Below are 22,827 nucleotides of genomic sequence, written 5' to 3' on the forward strand. Positions count from 1 at the left end.
TACAAGGACATCTGCAAGAGGGATCTGAAGGCCTTAGCGATGGACCTCAACAAGTGGGAAACCCTGGCCTCTGAGCGGCCCGCTTGGAGACAGGCTGTGCAGCATGGCCTTTCCCAGTTTGAAGAGACACTTTGCCAACAGTCTGAGGCTAAGAGGCAAAGAAGGAAGGCCCATAGCCAGGGAGACAGACCAGGGACAGACTGCACTTGCTCCCGGTGTGGAAGGGATTGTCACTCCCGGATTGGCCTTTTCAGCCACACTAGACGCTGTGCCAGAACCACCTTTCAGAGCGCGTTACCATAGTCTTTCGAGACTGAAGGTTGCCAATATATAACATTTAGATTTAGTAACCATGCCCTCAAATTCAAACTACAATCCAAGGGCCACCCCATGTGCACTTACCATGTCTCCAATGATAGGTTTAAAAAAGCTGGCCTGCCTTTTCAGGGGCACACAACTGTAAGCATATTATTATGGGGAGAAGAGAAATAAGAATCTTTTTCTGCCCACCCAAGTAGTCTAGATGCAGTCACTTTTAAAACACACTCACCCCTCTGCACCTCTGTGGAAGAACCCTTCTCCACACTGTCATGGGAGAACCTCGACACCCAAGTAGCCAAGATGAGACAGTAACAGGGACAGAAAAGTATGCAGAGAACTCGGAAGGTTACTGCATCACAGTGGTTGAAAATCACTGTGGACGTATAACTAGCAATCTTCTAAATCTGGACAACCCTACAAGCCCAATGTTTTTCTGCATTACTACCACATCACAACAAGAGTGGGCTGCAAAGGGTGCCTCTCAGTGTAGTAAGCTAAAGGCATCCGTTGGATCAATGTACAAATATTAAACACTGCAAAATTATTTGGTAGCATATTCAAAATATTTCTGATCAACATGCACATACAGTTTTCTAAAAATTAAGTTCAATGATGTGATTCTACCTTGCTCTGCCTGTCAAAAGTATACTCAATTTACTACTATGAAGTTAACCTGCAGTAAGCATAAACTGATATAAAATGCAACAGTACAGTTACTATGATTGACAAAATGGTTTTTAAATGGAAGTCATCCTACCATGGTCTGCTCCAAGAAAGTAACACTCAGGAAGCATGGTGGGGTGTCTGGGATCTACTTCTATATTCACTGAAATGTTGTTTCCTAAAAAAAAGAAGTGTAGGATTGTAAAGATCTATTAGTACATAAAGCTTCATTCTTATGCATCTAGAACAATGGTTCCCAAACTGGTGGGTCGCGACCCACCAGCCTGAGAAGCACTGGCCAATGCCCCCTTATGGGGCAGGGGAGGTGGCAGCAATATGATCCCCAGGATCATACTGCTGCCGGGGACGGGAGGGGGGTTTTCTACTTATTTGCAGCCAGCGCTGGAGTACTGGGGGGTCCAGGGAGCCCTCTGCATGGTTCCCTGTGCCAGGAAAAATATAAAAAGGAAAAAAAAACACGGGCGCTTTTACACTTCTGCAGGCATGGGGAGCCTTGCAGCTGCTGGTTGCAAGTAAAGAGAAAACCCCCATCCCGTTCCAGGCAGCAGCAAGATCCTGGGGTTGCACTGCTGCCTTCCCCCCTCCCCCACGACTACTTCCAGTGCTCCCAACTCATTTGTAGGAGTTTGGGAAACACTGATCTAGACTCTCAAAAGGAATGCAATCCACAAATATCATCATAATTCAAGCCTTGAGCCCAAAGCACTGTGCTCATTTCTAAAAGTGATTTAGACTTCAAAGTTTTAATACTATGCTAAGTCACCGCCTCCAAGTTGTTTACTTGCCCTTTTTACCAGCTTCTTTCCCTCCACTTCTCAATATTGATTCCTTATTACTATTAATTAGGCTTGTGGTGCTTAATTAATTAATTGGTTAAATGGAGTAAAACATTTTAATCAATTAAAATGGGGCTCCCTATCAATCAAACAGCAATTAAAAATAATTATTTTTAACATAAGTGTATACAAAAAAAGCATCAGGGCAGATGACACTTCAGAAGAGGCATTCCCTCCTGCATGCGATGCCTCCTGTATGATGGTGCAGGCTGTGACATACACATGCATCATCACCAAAAATCAAAACAAACCAAAAACAAAAAAGCAAAGCTTTTTTCCCTTCAGATCTTTACATATGCGACTTTAATCAATTGAGTGACAGCCTTATTACTGAAACTGATATGCCTGAGAGACTATCGAGGAACATACCAAACAAAGAGAAGTCTCTACGCTGAGCTCAATAATCTAAATTTCATCATTTGATTCTCGGCTGCTTTAAGAAACCATCTTAGATGTTACAGGTGATATTTATCAATGTGTGCTGGAAACTATACTGGGACCAGTGCTCTTCAACTTGTTCATAAATGAGCTGGACACAGGGTTAAGCAGTGAGGTGGCCAAGTGTGTCATTGAACTTGGTGCACCTTAAACTTTTAGGTGACATTAAACTTTTCCCGGTGGTGAAGACCAGAGAGGATTGTGAGGAGCTCCAGAGGAACTCCAAACTGGGAGAACGAAAGGCAAAATGACAGATGCATTTCAATGTAAGCATAAATGCATATGGGGCAGAAACTCCAAACTTCACATATAGGATACAGGATTCTGAGCTATCTGCAACAGATTAGGAGAGGGATTTTGGGGTGCTGGTGGACAACTCAATGAAAATGCTGACCAAATGTGTGGCAGTGGTGAAGAAGGCCAACTCCATACTAGGGATCATCAAAACGGGGATCAAGAATAAAACAGCTTTTATACAGGTATACCCCCATTATTCGTGAGGGTCCCATTCCAGGAGCCCTTGTGAATACCAAATTTTGTGTGAAACAAAGTCACACAAATTTCGAGGTCCACTGAGCTCCAAATGGATCCAGAGCCTTGCTCCGGTCATGTCCAAAGCTTTCCGAGACCTGTGGAGGCTGCATGCAGTTTCCATTGGCCAGAGTAGCTTCCAGAGGTCATAGAAGGGCACTTCCAATTTTCTGGAAGTGCCCTTATAGGACCTCCAGAGGTCCTTCTGAGGCCTGTGGGCACTGTGCACAGCTTCCACAGGCCTCAGAAAGGCCCCTGAAAACCTCAGAGGCCACTCTCCAGAGGGGACTAGAGCTGTGCCCCAGCTGCCTCTGAGGCTCTTTTGAGCCTGCATGCAGTCTTCACAGGCCATAGAGTGGCCTCCAGAGGTCCTAGGAGGACACTTCCAGTGCCCTTCTAGGACCTCCAGAGGCCTTTCTGAGGCACTTCCAGTGCTCTTCTAGGACCTCCAGAGGCCTTTCTGATGCCTGTGGAGGCTGTACACAGCCTCCAGTGGCCTCAGAAGAGCCTCCAGTGGCAGTTGGAGCACAGCTCCAGTTTCCTCTGGAGGCTTCAGGTTGGGCCCAATGTGGCTCAATAGCAAACAGTCCAGTGGGGCTGTTCTTATGGGATGGGAGGACCCACGTTGAGCCAAATCCGTGGATGGAAACTCCGCAGAGAAATAGGCTCAACCTGTAATGGCATTGTATAAACTGATGGTAAGATCACACCTGGAGTATTGTGTTCAGTTTCAGTCACCACATCTTAAAAAGGACATAATGGAACTAGAAAAAGTGCTAAAGCGTGACCAAAATGATTACTGGGCTGGGACACCTCCCTTATGAGGAAAGGCTACAGCGTTTGGGGCTCTTCAGTCTAGAAGAAACGCCTGAGGAGGGACACGATTGAGACACACAAAATTATGCAGGGGATGGAAAGAGCGATGCCCTTTCCCCTTTCACTCAATACCAGAGCAAGGAGGCATCCACTAAAATTGAGTGTTGGGAGGGTTAGAACAGACAAAAGAAAATATTTCTTTACCTAGTGTATAATTAGTCTGTGGAAATCCTTGCCACAGGAAGTGATGATGGCATCCATTTAGATGCCTCCATTTAGATGCCTTTAAAAGGTGATTGGACAGATTTCTGGAGGAAAGCTCCATCACAGGTTACAAACTACGAGTATGCTGGGTATGGACAATCGAGATTAGCTGGTCACTCATCAAGAGGGCAGGGTAGGAATGTTTTTGTCATCCAAATTGGCTGAGGAGGGCAGTTTTCTTGCCTACCCCAGAATGGCAAGGGAGTGAAGGTGTGTTCAGGAGGTTTCATACATTAAAATTTAGTCACTTGTATGGCCCAAGTTAAAACCCAAGTGGAGACTGGTGACTTCGTTGGGCGGTGTGAGGGTAAACAGAACGCCAGATGCAGGGGAGTGGCAGCAATATGCAGGTCTCTTGTGTGCTCCCTGAGGCATCTGGTGGGCCACTATGGGACACAGGAAGCTGGACCAGATGGGCCCTGGGCTATTTTATGCTGTTTAAAATCATGTGGGTTTTTATTTTTAATGTAAACTCATTATTTTCAACATTTTGCTTTTTTTTTATCTCCATTTGTCTGGAGCCAACACCAAGTTCTCCTTTCCATTCTTCTTACCAACTGCAATTCTTCTCATGGTGGCACTCCGTGTGGGGTTTTCTGGCTCAAGAACCCAGGTCTTCTCATCAATTTCATCCAGAGCATTCCAAAACTCCTTCAGTGATTCTAAGGCTGCCAAGAACTGGCTATGAATGCTTAATAAGGAGCTCTAAGAGAGAAGGCAATTGTAACAAATTTTATAGATGGCATTTTACCAAAAGCAACAGAGAACAGGAAAAAAATTATAGCCTGTTCCAGCATTTTCAAGTCTAGCACACATCTAACAATGCAGTATGTCGCCAAAAAAGAGATCTGAAGTTTTTCCTACATTTTTCTTCTCAAATACTGGTAATGGGCTGCCCAAATACTAACCTTTGTTGGCTAACGTTTGTTGTACTAACGTTCGGATTCACCTTTCAACTCCTTCCCCCCCCCCCACATAAAAATTTTTCCAAAACAAAATCTTCTGTGCTAAAAGTTGAAAAACCCCATCTACTTCTCAAAAGTATTTAATTCAGAAGTAAAACAGCATACAACCTTTAGTTACACAACGTATAACAGGGCTTACAGTGTTCCACCAAGAAATCACATGACCAGTTGCCTCCAATATTTACGGATGAGACCTCCCTTGGATGGTTTGCACTGAAAGTCTGTAACAGTAACTCATGCATACAACACCACCCCACATTAAACACCAGCTCGTTTGAAGTATCAAGCATGCTAGAAACATGTTGGGATTAAAAGAAAGTCCTTACAACTCCTTCTAGGACAACCTTCAGACAATATTGTGGGTCCCCTCCCCCTTAACTAAAACATGTACTACTGACTCAAATTTCAAAAGAAAGAGAGACTTGTTTAGCTAGTATCTTGTTGAATTTCATACTTAGAGCCCTATCCTATGCCTGGGCAGTGGCAGCACCCAGTGCACTGCCCTGGTAACCGCCATCCTGCAAGAGCTGTAAGACACGCTGCTGCCAGTGGCAATGGAATGAAAGAGGCCAGCACTAGTCAGCGCTAGGCCTCAGCACTGGGGAGAGCACTGGGCAGAAAGTTGCCCCTCCAGGCAGTGGGGAGGCAATTTGGGGAGGATTGAACTGGGTGAAGGGAAGGTGAACTGTAGGGATGATCGGGCCTGGGAGGGGAGGGGATGGTGGAAGAGTCTGTGGCCGAATTCTATGCCCCTCCTGTGCCTCCACACCCGCCAAATAGGAGATGCAGATCCGAGGAAACCCATTGCCAGGTGTGGAGCTAAACACGGAATAAGTGAACATTTGTACCCTAACCCCAAGGAGACTCCAGTGGCTGCCCCAGCCCCATAGGATACAGCAGTGGCCATTTTGGTACTTCTATACTGCTGAGCACCGCTCAGGCATATGATTGGGCTGTTAAAAGTACTCTTGTTGGGAGGGATTTGCAAAGCACTTGGTACAGAACACCAAACTGAAGTTCCTCAGATTTATTTTTTTAAAATTTATGTACAATTAAATATTGCCAAAAGGAGTCTGGTTTAAAACAAAGACAAAACAAGAGTTATAGAGCACCCGATTCTAACATACAGCAATCTGGAGCTACATTCTGAAGAGCACAGCAAGTAGAGCTTCCACTGTATCTAAGCCTTGCTCTTTTAATAATCTTGTCAAAGATACAGATGAAGTTCAGGATGCTTAGAAACTTGCTTAGATGGCTTTTCATTGTTTTTTATTTTATATAAATGAAGGGGGAAGGGCAGAGTTAGAGAAATAAAATGTTGGATTTTTTCCTCTACTGTTATTAAATTATATTAAAGTGAGAAAGCACTTAAGCAGAAAAGTGTGAATACTGCCAATCTCAAAATGTAACGCTTATTATCTTTAAAAGCATTTTGTTACTTTTATAATACCTGAAGTGATATAATAGTGTCAGTCACTTAACCAGATCTTAGAGCATAATATCTTCATCTTAAGTACTATTATTTCCAGTATTTTAATAATTTTCACACTGCCTCGGAATGTGATCTTTTGTGCTCTGATGACACTTAAATTAATAGCATAATTTTCTGGTACTTGCAACAGTTGCTTTCCATTTTGATTTTTCACATTTCCCTACATCACATACAGATAAATCCTCTAATAATCATTTTTTATCTTTATCTTTAGGGAATTCAAAGGGTTTCCAGTAGAAATAAAGAAACATCAAGGGATTAGAATCCACAGATACGTTTTGAAATCCAATTAATTTCAATACTAATTGCAATTTTTCGATGATCTTCCTTAAAAGGTGACCAAATCTTTTCTTAAAATGATCAGCTCATCCGATCTTATTTGCATGCTTCATTGATGTTGTCAACTAACTTTCCATATGCATATCTGAATTTCTGTCTCAAAATCAGCCACATTACTTTGTCATGTAAATTCTGAAGAATTTATCATCCATTTTACACTTCATCCAATTTATTTGACCGCTTCTCTGTTAAACCATCTGCAGGGATCCCATTTTTGTCTGTTTCAGGATACTTGGTTAAGGAATATTAGCCATTTGGTTGCTTGATGGTTTTCTGTGGAAACTAGTACAACTCTGGTACATACAGATTATACACTAAAAATGACAGGAATTACAGAGTTGGATCCAAAGACACAACAAGAAGAAGAGCCCCTAATGCAATTTTTGGGAAACAGTTCATGAGCTGTTATAAGAGAAAGGCTCCATTGTAGCTCTCATTCCTGTGCAAACAGAACAACATCTTTGAATTTATTTATTTATTTATTTATTTATTTATTTATTTAGGGCAGGGGTGCTCACACTTTTTTGGCTTGAGAGCTACTTTGAAACCCAGCAAGGCCTGGAGATCTACCAGAGTTTTTTTTACAATGTTCGCGCCATCATAACATATAACATTTATGTGTACAATGCATGTTGGTGTACCTTACATAACCGCATGAGCCAATATTGCACAACACAACATAATTAACTATAAACATTTTTTGTAATTACTTGAGTTTACTTTGATGACTTGCACTGAAGTGAATCAGCCAAGGATGCATAGCCCGGACAGTAGCTGCTTACAGCCAGCTTCAAGCACACTTCCAAATGTTCATCAGTCATGGTGGAAGGGTACTTGAACTTAAAGATCTTCATGTAGGAAAAGGCTGACTCACATAAATAAGTGGAGCCCTTCCTGCCTCAGGTGCTCTTATATCCCTGAGGGCCCTATTGCCTTCAAGTGGCTGCAGCTGTGCAGCACACTCTGCTGGATGCCCAGGCCTTACCCTTAAAGGGGCCACTGCTGACACCACATCTACCTCCCCACCAGATCTTCCTCGATTCCAATACAAGTGGGGGGGGGGAGCAGATCTCTATACAGACCAGTGCAAAAACAAGAGAAAGGTGTGGGGGAGGGAAGATCTCTATATAGGCATCACAGCAAGACCAGTGCAAAACCCCTTGCACACAGAACCAACAGATGGAAGTTGGGGGGGGGGGGCAGATCTCCATACATACCAGTGCAAAAACAGGGAAAAGGTAAGTCATCCCCAGGAGAGTCAACGGGGCTCACTCCCAGGGATGCGTGGATGGGAGAGAAGCCTGCCAGCGGCTCCTCTCCAGGACTACTCACGAGTCAGCCCCAGTAGACTACTCACTCCAGGACTACTCACTCCCAGGGCAGGGCTCACTCCCAGGGATGCTTCACTCCCAGGGATGCGTGGACAGGAGAGAAGCCTTCGATCGATTCATTTTGCCTGGCGATCGACTGGTAGATCGGGATCGACTTATTGAGCACCCCTGAATTAGGGGGCAATGCTGCAGTGCATGGTATAAAGCAGCACTTCCTTGAGCAGAACACACCTCCTGACTGCAGAAACACACCTTGCATTCAACAGACTGTGCTTTGTGAGATTAACATGCCCACAAACCACCTAACTACATACTAAGCTGGCAAAGTGATATCAATGTTCACTAATATGAATAATGCTTCCTTGAGCATATTAATTCAATGTGAAGTTCACAACTGGATCGCCCATTAGGCCCTATATGAACGGCCAATGATAGTCAGGGATCTGTTCTACAAGTCCTGATGTCCCAGTGGCAACACTTCCTAGGGAACTGATGTCTTTTAGATGTTACCCCACAGCATTTTTTTTAAACAAAGATGCTCTTAGCCCTCTATCATTGTTATTTTGCTATTACTTTCTCAGGTTTCTTTAATTACTTAACAGACTCATCTTTCACCTTTCCACACTAAGTCTTCCAGGTAGCTCATGAACACAGTACTTAAATGAAGCTGGTTTCCTCTTCAGCAAGGTGGGCCCTGACATGCAGATCTTCAACCCTAGGACAGGCCAACAGACTCCCACCCTAAACCTGCTGCCTACTCAATATATTTTACATATTATTAATGCTCTGGAGGGCCTTGCTGGCATTTAATAAGTTACCAATGGAAGGGCAAGTTCAAGTGGGCTGTCTTTATCCACAGGTTCTGAACCTGCGGATTTGACTCAGCAATGGTTTCAAACTGGCACTGAAGAGTCTCACCTGACCTCCTGGACACAAAAAACTGGAAGTGCCTTTCCGACACCTCTGACACCATCAGAGGTCTCTGATGGCCCTCACCCGCCGATTCCATTATCCATGGGTTTTGGAATCCTCGGAGGGTTTGGGAATGGATCCCCTGCGGATACCAGGACCAATCTGTACACAGTATTCTAAACTAAGGCTGCACTATAGATTTATATAATGACTTTTTATACTTGGCGTTTTACTCTGTTTCTTTCATAGGAAAATAGGATGAGCTACTTCTGAAGAGTAGTGGCTCATCAGGATTTCAGACAGAAACTTTTCTGCCCTACCTTGAGATGTCAGGGATCAAACCTGGAACTCTCTGGATGCAAGGCACATGGTACTTCCTCTGAGCTACAGCACCTTCCTAATAAGCCAAAGCACCCAATTTATGTTTTGCATTACTGCACAATAAATGAAATGACAGTAACACCAAGATCTCCATCTTGAGTAGTCGGTCAATTTAGATGCCATCAACATATACATGAACTTAGACTTTTAGGGCACAATCCTAACCAGGTCTACGCATCCTATTTTGTTCAATGGGGCTTACTCTCAGGAAAGTGTGGTTAGGATTGTAGCCTTAGGTGCAGAGTCCAATATTTAAGTGCTTGCTTGTCTTAAGCTCTCTTCCAACCTGTTGTGCAGTTGCCCAGCCTGAAGAGGTCCATTCAGTTTGCTTGAGACTTTAGTCAAGACGCCTCACTGAACATTCCAAAATTTAACAAGTTAAACAGCTCCTCAGTACAGTTGCCTGGAAGATTAGCACTGATCTATACATCTAAATAACTTGGATACAAGTATTAAAATATCTGAGGCTGATAGGGGGCAATCCAAGATTGCATATCCAGATTAAGTTAGCAGTGCACATGTTCTAGTTTGCAGTTCATTTCAGACCTGCTTCAGAGATTAAAACTTGCATGTGAAAGTTATCAAAAAGTTGCCATCTTGCTAGTCTTCATGATATATGTGAAGTGCTGTTGGAGTGCACATTTTTGGGAATCATGAGAAAGAATGCAATATGTCCCAATGTTCTGTGCATACAGAAACACTGTGTCAGATCCCCTTCAAATCACTACTGATGATGAGCCATGCTGTGACAAGTGTAATGGACAAGTTTGGTTCCCACTGCAACACTGTCCCCAAATATGGCTTCACTTTTCCCCATCTAAATGAAGACCAAACTACATGTGACAACCCCCACTTTGCAGATAATATCTGATAAAAAAGTAGACCGAGAAGCATTCACTCATCTCATTGCCAGGTATAGTTTACCAGTGATAGCAGCCAATTGCTTATGCAAGAGGGGCTGAACTTAGTGACACCATCACTGGGGTGGGGCTTAGCTTCTGGACATGTTGAGAAACTTATAAATATACACAGGAAATCCAAATTGCAGTTTATTTTGCCTACAGCACACAAAGGGGAGCGACTGAGAACTGGACCAACTGTTATCTTCACAGTCCCATTTCTTAGATTTCCTACAGGGAAGCTGTAGCTCGGTAGCACAGCACCTGCTTTGCAGAAGTCCCAGAATTAATCTCTCGTATCTGTAGGATGTGCTGGAAAAATCCCCACCACCTATAACCCTGGAGAGTTGCTGCCCATCAGCGTAGTGATTTTCAACATTGTTTTCCTCACAGCATACTGACTTCAATGGTTTTCTTTATAGTCTGCCTCTTGTGACGTCACTTCTAGCATCAGGGAGACTCTTCCAGGTTCTGTAGCTGTTTTAAGGACAACTGTCTGTAGTAACAAATTGTCACTAGTTGTTTGGTTCTGCCAGCGGAGGAAGAGGATCAGATAATTCATTAAAACAGAGAGCTGACCCAGAGACATAGCTGCAGAACCTGGAAGAAGTTTTCAGTCATCTTCAACCATTGTGCTCCAAACTTCTGCAGCACACCTGTGCACTTTTTGTGGCACACCGCTGTGCCATGGCACATCAATTACAAATTGCTGGTGTAGACAATATTGAGGTTAAATGGATAATATCTCATTTCATATAGGTAAGATAGCTTAATACGATATATATACACACCCCAACAGTATGGTACACTGGAACCTAAGCCGTGACAAGACTCAAGAGCACATTAGGAAATGTCCAAACTGATCCCGAATAATTAGCACAAACAGCTGCCAACAGTGATTGATGCCGACACTCTTCACAGAGTGAGCACTTTCAAACATTTCTAGGCCCTGTACTGAATCTTCTTTTCTGGTTTTCATACAGTAATTGTTACAGTGAAGCAGTCCTCAGGTACTGACATAAAAGAAGATCCCTTTGGAAAAAAATGTTTGGAAAAACATTCCCTCTCTGCAACACAACGGACAGTCACACACAATTCTGTTTATCCTTATGCTCAGTATCATTAAGCTGAAACCAAATGTGAGCGCTGTACTTGGGGTTAAGAAATACTACAGAATTGCTACTTCTAATTCCTTTCTTTACACCAACATTCTACAGAAGATTGAAAAGATCACAAACCATTTTTTTATTTATGTATTGAACGGTACAAAGTATTCCCACCTTTGCTCTTTGTTCTTCAGATCTATCACATATCGTGCAGGGATTGGGGACGTGCCTGCCTGTCCCAGCAACATTCATCTGGAAGTTTTAAATTGCTATGCACACCATTCAATACCCACAGATTTCAGAGGCTTCTGTGATTTAAAACACCAAGTTCTCAACTGCAGAATTTAAGAGTGAGAGTCCATGGCAAAAACTTAAGAAAGAATTAAAATTCCTTTCAACTAAATAATGGGGGGAAAGACTTGCTAGGCTAGGCAATATCCACAACATTGATTGGAGGATTAAGACAAAAAACATGAGAAAAATGCACTGCAGTGAACAGGTTCTGACACAGCAGGGGTATGGATTGGATGACCTGGTAGGTCTCTTCTATTAGTAATTTATGATTCTTACAGATTTGCCTGGAAAATGGTTTCCATTTGTCATTTACTGAAGCTGAACCCCCTCTTCAGCATCCCTCCTGATCCCCATATTCACCAGAAAAAAAAAGGTGTCAGATCTGGAATGTTTAAGAAACTCCCCTTGCCAACCACCCAAGCCTTTGTGCGTGTTATTGATTCAATATTCCACAATTCCATTGTAGGCTTAGCAACAGAAGCTAGAAATACCCCAGGCTTATTCTGAGGATCCAGCATAGCATATTTTACTAGAAATACCTTAACTAAAAATTCAGAGGGAAAAGAAGGGCTTTAATAGGAGGGCTGCTGCATAAAGATGGGCAGTAACATATTTTTTTAAAAATTGAGTCAACAGCAAATGCATTTGGCTAATTAGGAAAAGAAAGAAAGCAACTGAAGTGAGTGTTCTAGCACTTGTCATTGGGAACCTCTCTGTTTATTTGGCACAAGGAACAATGGCAGCAGCCTTGCCCTTGGTGCTGATTTCTGACTATTCCAAAATGCCTCCTCTGAGCCAGAATACACTGGCTGCTACTGATCATGCTGTGAGACACCTGCACTGGCTACTAGGCTTGTCATGACGCACAAAACCCTACCATCTTCAGCTTGACATTGTGCACGTTATAATTATTCATCCAAATGAATATGTCAGAGGCAGCAGCAGCAGACCTCCCATCAGAGCACAAGAAAAATACATCAAAACATTATCAACTCAGCAGGAAGACAGGGACCATAAGGAAAATTACCCATTTTTAATACAGATGCCATAAAGCCAGTCTATTATTATATAAAAAGGAAAACACGCACATACACATACACACATCACGCTTAAGGTCCAAAAGTACTAGAAGAACATGAAACAGGGAACAGCTGTTAGGAAAAAAATCAATTATGGTACCTGAAACCTACTTACATCCTCTATAACAAGAGTGTGCTGATATTCTAACACTGACATTTGCATCGTTTGAGTTAAGGGTCTCGTCAGTGTTTCCATTAAGGTGACCTACAGATGTTAGAATTAAATACCTATTGAGCATTAGAACATGCAAACTGAAGACCCAAAATAACTCAAGAGAAAGCCAGCCCACATATTCTTCACATATGTATTCCCACACAACACGTCAAAATAAACTTCCTTTTACAACAGTTAATCTAAACTAAAATGCCAGGTGACTTTCCCTTTCATTATGGACTTGGGTACACAAACCAAACACAAACATACACTCTTCCAATCACCAGCCTTTGGCCATAGCAGCCACTGGGTTTTTTGTTTTTGTTTTTTTGCATTTTTATACTGCCCTTCCTCCAAGGAGTGCAGGGTGGAGTACATAGTTCCTCCCCTCCTTTTGTCCTTACAACAACCCTGTGAGGTAGGTGAGACTCAGTCACTGGCCCAAGGTCACCCAGAAAACATCATAGCTGAGCAGGGATTTGAACCTTGATCTTCCAAGTCCAAGTCCAAATCTTGAACCACTAAACCTGCGGTTTTCAAACTCTTCCAAAGTTTGAAACCCACAGTAAGTTCTTGCAGGGGTGGGGGGAAGCAGCGGGGGCGGAGGGAAGGTAACGACACGATCCCCACGATCGCACCGCTCAGGGGGGTGCAGGGACTGGGGTGCACTCACCCGTCCCTATAGCAGCATCTTGGGGCTGCGGGGAGCCCTGTGCGAACCTCTGCAGGGCTCCCCAGGTTGGCAGCAGTGAAACTGAGTGATCGTGCTCTGCCTCCGCAAAACCGGAAGTGGATAGCAATCGCTCCACTTTCACTGTTGCTGACCTGGGGAGCCCTGCAGACCCTCGTGCAGGGCGCTCCGCACCCCCAGGATGCTGCTGTAGGGACTGGTGAGTGCACCCCAGTCCCTGCAGCCCCATGGAGCGATCATGCTCCGCTTCCGGTTTCACCGAGTTGCCCCACTTTCATATTGGAAGTCTCGGGGAGTCCTGCAGATGTTCGTGCAGGGCTCCCCGCACCCCTGGAGGCTGCAGGAGGCTGTGGTAAGTGCAGCCAAGCCCCTGCAGACCCCTGAGCGGCGCGATCCTGGGGATCGTGCCACTGCCTCCTCGCTGCCCCTGCCCCTTAAGGGCAAAGAGGTCAGGGTCCTCAGGGTGGGGCGTTGCAACTCCCCAGTCTGAAAACTTCTGCACTATACCATCCTGGCTCTCTAATCTTTCATTGTCTAATAATACACATATCAACCTTCAACACTTGGGATTTCCTTATATTTTAGAGTTGAGTAAGCATGCCCCTCCCAAAAGACTGAGAACCGGACCTGTTACTTGGTACTATTTTGTTTTTGGTTTTTTTAAAAGTATATTGACTCTACAGAAATTTACATCAATGAGTCCTGTTTTGTGGAAAGGTACAGATTTACCGAGTTAAATACTTAAGTAATTACAATGTCCATATAAACAGCTGCACCAGCATAATCCCTCCAACTGTGACCTTATGCAAATATAGCCACCATCCGCACCACTATGCTAAAAATGTTTAAGATCAAGGGATGAATCCAGCTATTGTGCATTATAAAGTAAAATACTAAAATTAGTAAAATATTGCATGTGATTTTATTCAAAGTGGTTCATTTTATTTCTTAAAATGCAAAGGTCACATTTTAAATTGCCTGATTTTTATCAGCTGTAGTCTAGAGTACTTACCTGTAACTTAGCAAACAACATTTATTAACAGATTATTAAAAACACTCCTTTGTTGTCCAGTTGGTTCAACTAACAACAGCTAATCACTAGAGGTGAAACAATATGCTCTGAGTGAACAGCAAGAATAAATCAAAGAAGATCTATTTGCCCCTGAACAAAGTGACATATCAAAACATACTGGACATAGCACTGGGCAAAACTGGGCACTTTCTAGGCAAGTGCCTTAAAGTGGCTTCTGCAATGTTTGGATGATAGCAGGATGATATAAGTTTCTTTGCCAGTGCTGCTCTGTAACACATTGAGCATTCTAAAACAGCATTATGTAAGTAGTAGGATTTCAACATGAGAAACTTTTGAAAAATTAAGTGTTTTGCATTTTTGCCAGAGGGGGGCATCCCATGAACAGCACAAACTATTAATTCTGTGCAAGTAATTTATAGTACTCAAACTCAGATGTTTAACAAGGGTCTATTAACACCAGGTTAGACTGCAGTATTGACAGCTCTCGGATACAAGTTTCCTACGTGAAGAATTTTCCATATGATTGCTGAAGTGAAATTCAAAGATTTGCAGCAGTCTTTACAGACTTCTCAAATTCCCAATAATTCATCAGAGGTCTTTCCTCATGGTGTAAGAAGTGAAATTCAGTCACAGTGCTGCACCAGCTAGTCCATGTAACTACAAACCAAGGCTTAGTGGTATGCAAACCACCCTAAAGGAGCTGTAGACTTGCACAGTCTGTCCTCTTCTCTCCCCTAAACAAGAAAAGGGTAAAAGCTGTTGCTTCCCTGTGAAAATAAGCTCCAGTTCCATGCTATGTATGAGCTTGGGTGGACTGTGATTTCTTAACTAACTAGTGTTAGAGTCAGTTTGAAATCTCACCTTGTTCCAATTCTAGTTGGTTGCACAGCAATTCCCCAAATTCATACACAACATGGAAATGCACCTTGTTCTTAAAAGCTACCAGATCACATCCTGAATCACACTTCTGTGAATGGACATGCATGCCACAAACATGCATGGACCCTCTGCATAAGCAGAATGCTCCTTCTATTCTCAGAGGGAGCTTACATTCAGGGAGCACACTGCCATCCACAGAAACATTACACTCTCTTCTCACATGCAAAAAGGGGAGGGTGGGAACACACAAGCTCACAGCTGTCTTAGGCATGCTAAATATGGTTTAGGCATTTCATTTCAACCTGGTTGCTATGACTGTCGGGGAGACTCGCAATTCATTTCAAATAGAAATTGAAGCGCTTGAGAAAATGACTTAAGCTGAACTTCTTGACCGTAGCAAAAGCTACACAGCCCTAAGATGAAGGTAACCACTATTTGATTTTTTTTAGATCACGTTTTCGTATCCAAATGCAATTAATTCTAAAAAATAACTACAGGTATTTTTAATTTTTTCCCCCTACTGAATAGCTTAGCATTATTGTTTTTAAAAAGTGCTATAGAATTAGGGAATCCTACACCCTCAATTTTTAGGGACACAACTGCATATGGCAGTGGTTCTCAAACTCTGAGGAAGTTTTACTCCCTCAGTAAGTCTTTGTGGAAGAGAGGCAGCTAAGGGGGGGGGGGGTTCTTCTAACTTACTTTATGTAGGCTGGGCAGCAGCAGGAGGTGCGGGGAGCCCTGCGCAGCCCTCCCCGAGGCTTGGAACATTCAGAAACAGTAGGAGCAAAGCACCTCCTGCAAAACGGAAGTGCTTTGCGCCCGCTTTTACTGAATGTTCCAAGCTTCAGGGAGTGCTGCGGAGGGCTGTGCAAAGCTCCCTGCACCTCCTGCAGCCCTGCCTACATAACTTAAGCCAGGAGCACCCCCCTTGCCGCCCCCCATAGGTACATGAGCCTGGGGGTCGCTTCCCTGCCTCTCCCCTTCCCTTTAAAGGGACAGGGAACCTTTACATGTACTTTACATGAGAACCACTGGCATATGGAATTTAAAAACTATTCTTTTAAGCAAAGCTTCTTTCTCCGTTTTTTTTGTTTTGTTTTGAACATTTAGATTTCTTTATATCTGTCCCTTTTTTTCCATCCTGGAACTCAACGGTGTGTGCAAAGGGTGCCAAGACTGCCTTTCATTCAGGAACTGACCAGACTCAGGCTTGCTTAGCTTCACCAAGTTTGTTGAATCATATGATGCGTATGTGCAACCTCCTGATTTTAGAAATGGGTTATGTCAGAATGCCAGATGCAAGGGAGGGCACCAGGATGAGGTCTCTTGTAATCTGGTGTGCTCCCTGGGGCATTTGGTGGGCCACTGTGAGATACAGGAAGCTGGACTAGATGGGCCTATGGCCTGATCCAATGGGGCTGTTCTTATGTTCATGACTTTGTTTAGATCCATCTACTTTCTTGGTTGATCTGAGATTAAGCATGAAAAGGTGCAGCATGAGATTAAGGCATGAAAAGAAAAAGCATGAGAAGGAGACAGAAGCTGCAATCCTATGTATACTTCCATGGGAGTAAATCTCATAACACATGGACTTACTTCCAAGTTAACATGTATAGGAGTTTCATTTACATCAGAACTGGGAATCAAGTAGACAAAACAGGATAGTCACTCAAGAACCCTGAAAAGACAGCTTGAGCTTACACAAGGGGAGAACAGAGGAACCTGAACTTTGCTTCTTTGAACAGCTGGCCCACATGCCATATCAGAAGTGTTTTTGAATCTGTTCGCGAAACAATGGGATGGGGTAGAGACTGCTATTTGAAGGGGGGAAGACAAAAACAAGTGTCCCTGGACTCTTGGAACTAGTTTCAAGGTTCTTTGGATCTTAGCCCATTAAGTATTAACTGTAAGACTGAGTCAATCATATTGTCCACACAATAAGAAACAGGGAGAATGCTTATACAAGATTTCTTTGTGCTATACCTCATTACACAATCTTTGTATTACACAAAATCTATCCAACCTACTAAACAGGCAAGATCTCCACAACTGGAAAAAGCAGCTCTGGATGGATGCTTACCTGTGGAATCCAAGAAATAGCAAACTGAACTGGTAAGTCCACAAGACAGTCAGGTGGTTCTGTGGGATACTGAAGAGGATTAAGCAAGAACGTTAATTATTCTCACTTCTTATTCATTTCAACAAATTACACAATTAAGGCCAGATTTAATAAATCCAACAAAAAATAAAAAGGCACAAAAATACTATTTGAACTGGTCGGGGAAGCCAAGAATTGACAGGAAAAGCAATTCTGTTTTCAGAACTTCCTTAGATTACAGGTATAACCTAATTATTCACAGATTTTTCACCCATGATTTTCTCTCAAAGAGATGAGAAGGGCCTTTATTTAAAGGGGAAAAGTCATTTAACAGTAGCTTCTTTAGTGTGGGAGAGGGAAGCTGACAGACAATTCATCAATCATTCTCTCCTCCAGGTGCTTAGAACAGCTTCACTCTGAGGCAAGCAATCCCTCCCTTCCCTGAGCACATGAAAGAATGTAAGTGATTATCACCTCCTCTGCATTCTTTCCCCAGGTTGAGTTTCAGATAAAGGGAGGGGGTCACTGCCTGGACTGAAGCTTAGCTTCTGGAGAGAGAATGATTGATGATTGCCTGCTGCCTCTGTCATGCATTACAGCAAGACTGCTTTTAAATTGCTGAGCAAAGTGACATTGTATTTTAAATGGATTTCCTTTAACACCATTTTTGGTATTCATGTGGGTGTTGAGAACAGAAACCTCATGGATACCGAGACTTAACTTGTATCGGTATAAAGACATACATTCTTAAAATTGTCTCTTTATAAGCAAAGACTTAGTTGGACATTTTCTTCTCTGGAAAATTCTGTATTAAAATCGTACCAATTATGAAATGCCATTTGTTGAGCACACCATTTTTTAAAAAGTTTAACCCAAGGGTGACAAACATATAGCTCCTTGAACACCAGATTTTAATCCCCTTACCCCTCCGTAAGTGGAGTCTCCTGCTTTGCAATGGGTCTCCTTGTACTTGCTGGCACAAGTCAGAGGAGAGAAAGGGGGCAGGGAGGCTGCGACAGAGGGGATACGGTCTGGATCCACCTAGTCCTGCAGCCTCCTTGCCACTGTTTCTCCCTCTCAAATGTTCTGGCCACCTCCCTGAGTTGAGCAAAAAAACCTTCAGATTTAAACAATAAGCTTCTAATAACACTGTCACACTTTTAGTGCTCACCATTTTCCTACTATAACTATAACATTTTCCTACTATAACAAATTTCACTAGTTATTACAGTGAAAGAAAAATAGCCAAGCACACTTTCAAAATGAGCAGAACCTGCAAAACCTAGGCAAAGAACACAAGGGGAGACAAACCCAGTTTCACCGGAGTTAGGGCTCAAATTTTCATTGATTTCAGTGACCACTCAAATATTCGTACAAAGCTGTATCTGCTATATACATGCAAGTCTCAGTAATACAGCCAAACACAACACAGAAACCCAATTTTGGCTGATAAACAAGAGCACAGGTAAGAGCAGGTCCACTTTCTCCCTCACCACTTTATTTCATCAACTTGCCAAGACTTTACTGATCAAGTAGGCATTTGGTTAATACAACTTCAAAATATTTTTTGCATCTCTTTCTCTCCTTAGCTGCTCCATCTGTTTTTAGTAGTTGTATATGGAATGGGTATGTGTGGGAGCTGATTTTGGTGATTGTTGTGCTTTTGTATATTTTAATCTAATGTAAGCCACCTTAGAGGTCAAAAAGACAGAGATCCCTAGAATGAATGAATGCACTTTTAAAACTTTATCAACATTTGAACTCACAACTTATAAAACGATGCTTTTCTTAGAGATTAATGCATATATTACTTGTATACATTTATATGCAGATACATATATAGGTTGCTTATAGATACATTTTGTAATTGTATGTATTTTACTCATATGTATTTTTTTTCCTTTTTCCTTTTCCTTTTTTTTTTCTTATTATTCTGTTGGGTTGTTGTTTTTACTTTCATAGACAAATAAAGGAGTAAGGGGGAAATCAAGTATCCTGTTTCCCCATAGGGGCCAATCAGATGCCTCTGGGTAGCCCAAAAACAGAAGATGGTGTCCCTCTTGCCCAATATGGCTGCCCTATCAGAAGTATTCAGAGGCACATCACCTCTGAATTGGGAGGTAGAATACAGCCATCCTGATAATAGCCAATGATAGGCTTCTTCACCATAGACCTGCAGGTTTCAAACTCTCCGGAAACCGCAGCAAGTCCTTGCAGGGGAGGGGGGGAAGGTAGTGACATAATCCCCAGGATCATGTCGCTCAGGGGGGCTACAGGGACTGGGATGCACTCACCAGTCCCTGCAGCAGTGTCCTGGGGGTGCAGGGAGCCCTGTGCGAGAATCTGCAGGGCTCCCCAGCATTCCGAAAGTGAAGCGATCGCGCTCCACTTCCGGTTCTGCGGAGGCACAGCACGATCACTCCGCTTTTACTTTTGAAGTGATGGGGAGACCTGCGACGCTCGTGCAGGGCTCCCCGCACCCCAGGATGGCTGCTGCAGGGACTGTTGAGTACATCCCAATCCCTGGGGATCGCATTGCTGCCTCCTCCCTGCCCCTGCCCCTTAAGGTGGCAGAAGCCAGGGCCTTCAGGCTGGGGCGTTGAGAAGCCCCAGTTTGAAATCCACTGCCATAGACTTGTCTAGTCTCCTAGTTAAGTCATCTAAACTAGTGTCCATCACCATACCCTGTAGTAGTGAATCCCTCTGATTAATTAGGCATGTTGTAACAAAGGACATCCTTTTGTCCATTCTAAATCTGCAAATCATTTTCATTGTCTGACCCCTGGTTAGGAAAGAAGAACTAAGTCTCTCTTGCCTGATTTTAAAAGCTTCAATCAAGTTCTCCTCCTTAGCTACCTTTTTCTATTTAAATTGAAAAGCCACAACTGTTGTTGTCTTTCCTTGCAAGGAAGGTTCTCCAGCTCCATGATTATTTGGGTTGCCTTCTTCTTACCTGTTCCAGTTATGTAAAATTCTTTGAGACATGACTACCAGAAATGTACACAGTATTCCATGATGCAAGGATCACTACCCTTCCCCTAATCCACCTTAATAAAACTCAAGATTAAAAAGCAGAACATGAACATCTGAGGTGTTATGAGGAAGAGAGGTTAAATATAAATACAACTTAAACCTTCTCAAATGAATCCACCCAACATTAATCCTGGATACTTGCCACCTACTACTCTGAATGTATTATCTCCCCTACTTTGTTTCCTAATGCTATGGTCCCTGCTAAACTTAATTCAGTAGTAGACCACATCCAATTGGCTTTTATGGTAATGAAGTTTAGCTTCCCTATAACTTTATATCCTCTTCTGGTAATCTCTCCCTGATTCTCACACCTGCTCCTCACCTACGCTACACTTAAATTTATTTTTATTTCTCTGGCTACTTGGTATTCAAATTTACACTTATATTTTATTATGCCTACCATGGTTTATGTTCCCTGCTGTACTTTCAGTTTTTAAAGGAAACTTTTATAGCTTGCAAAAGCTCTTACACTTTGTAGTTTTATCATGCTCTTCTCAGTCAATTACACTAATGACTTTTGAACAAAACAGAGAGAGGGAGTGGTCAAGGGAACACAAATGAGGTAGGGAAAAAATACACCCATTATCTCCCCTCAGCACACAAATCTTTGGACACAAGTTCTTGGTTAGGACATTCTTATTAATTGTACATGTCTGGACCCTGGTGAAAACAAGTTTGGCTTGGAATCTGTAGAAGGATCAAGTTTCAGCCTTTAGGAGCCATTGACAGAGGGGTTTGTTTCCAGTACACAAAATAGATTATAGCCTCACAGCCCAATCCTAGCCACACTTTCCTGGGAGAAAGCCTCATTGACTCTAATGGAACTTACTTCTGAGTAGACATGCATAGGATTGGGCTGTCAGTCTTACTGAACAAAAGTAATGTACTTCTGAGTGAAATAACACTGTTGTCAAACACTTCTAGACACCGACTAATAACAGCATCGCAACTATCAGTGTGAAAACTGGTATAGAAGTAAATTCAGCAACACTCAAATCTGCATTAAAAAAAAGTCACTCACACTGAAGGTCAGAAGAAAGAACACATTATGGTCCAAAATATGCAATGGGTTTTAATCACTAATAAGCATGCATTATAAGCATGCATTATTAAGTTTGCAAACTGCAATCCTATACATACTTTCCTGTGAGTAAGTCTCATTGAATACAATGGAACTTGCATCTGAGTAGACATGCATAGGATTGCGCTATGAGTCAATTTTACAAGACAGGCAAGTTCTCGAAAGTGTACTCTTTATTTTCTAAACATCTGTCCTTCCTCTTGCCTTTTCATAAGACTATAGTTTAAATCAGGGGTTTCCAAACCCAGGCCCAGGGGCCAGATGCGGCCCACTGCGAGCCTCTAACCGGCCTGCGGCCAGCCTCTTGTCCCCTGAAAGCCTCTGGCCCACTTGGCCGAACATGACTGGAACTGTGCTCTGGTTGCATCTGGAGGGTTGCGTATGGTCTGAAGGGCCAAAGAGGTTGAATGAATGAGACCATTCATTCATTTATTCACTCATCTAAGTTCTATCTCTGATTTATTTATATACATTTTATATTTAAATTTTTTTCTGACCCTCAACACCGTGCTAGATATTTGATGCAGTCCTCTGGTCAAAAAGTTTGGCGACCCCTGGTTTAAATAAATGTATAGAAAACTTAAATGTTTAAAAAAAACTAAATTTTATATTCATTCTTTTGCTTTCTCTTTAACACATACATGCAACACTCTAAGCTCAGAAACATGTTTACAACAATGTTCAATTTTTTAAAGGTAAAATAAAATGTTCAAGAAACTAATACAATCAATTTTCATAGTAGAAAAGGTCTGTCAGTAACATTGCCTCTCCATTAGAGAAATCTTTCATTCACCAGGAAAGGCGTGTCCTTGTGATCCTGAAAATATGAATTCTATTATCTTTTAAAAGTGCTGTCACAACAATGATTTCAGAAAACAATACTAGGACACAACCAAGAACCATCAGTGGATTGTGAACTGCAAAAACCTTTGCTTGTTGAGTTCAATAAAACATTGTCATGGTTGTCACTGAGGCACTGGGGGGGTTCCTGTAATTCAGGGGTGCCCAAACCCAGGCCCATGGCCACTTGTGGCCCTCAGGGATTCTCAATTCGGCCTGCAGGGAGCCCCCAGTCTCCAATGAGTCTCTGGTCCTCCTGAGACTTGCTGGAGCCCATGCTGGCCCGACACAACTGCCTTCAGTGTGAGGACAACTGTTCGACAACTC

The 22,827-nt window shown here is 42.7% G+C and overlaps 1 protein-coding gene across 1 annotated transcript in view; it reads right to left on the reverse strand.

Moving 5' to 3' along the window:
• The window catches only part of FANCL (FA complementation group L), a 55,466-nt gene that overhangs the window by 6,300 nt on the left and 26,339 nt on the right, over positions 1–22,827 (reverse strand). The window contains exons 7-9 of the mRNA XM_066626223.1: positions 17,529–17,597; positions 4,445–4,595; positions 1,079–1,162 (exon numbers count right to left, since the gene is read on the reverse strand). Coding sequence (XP_066482320.1) covers positions 1,079–1,162; positions 4,445–4,595; positions 17,529–17,597 — 304 coding nt within the window. The remainder of the gene's footprint in view (positions 1–1,078; positions 1,163–4,444; positions 4,596–17,528; positions 17,598–22,827) is intronic.

The sequence above is a fragment of the Tiliqua scincoides genome, chromosome 1, assembly GCF_035046505.1.
Source record: "Tiliqua scincoides isolate rTilSci1 chromosome 1, rTilSci1.hap2, whole genome shotgun sequence".
In the NCBI taxonomy this organism is placed as follows: Eukaryota; Metazoa; Chordata; class Lepidosauria; order Squamata; family Scincidae; genus Tiliqua; species Tiliqua scincoides.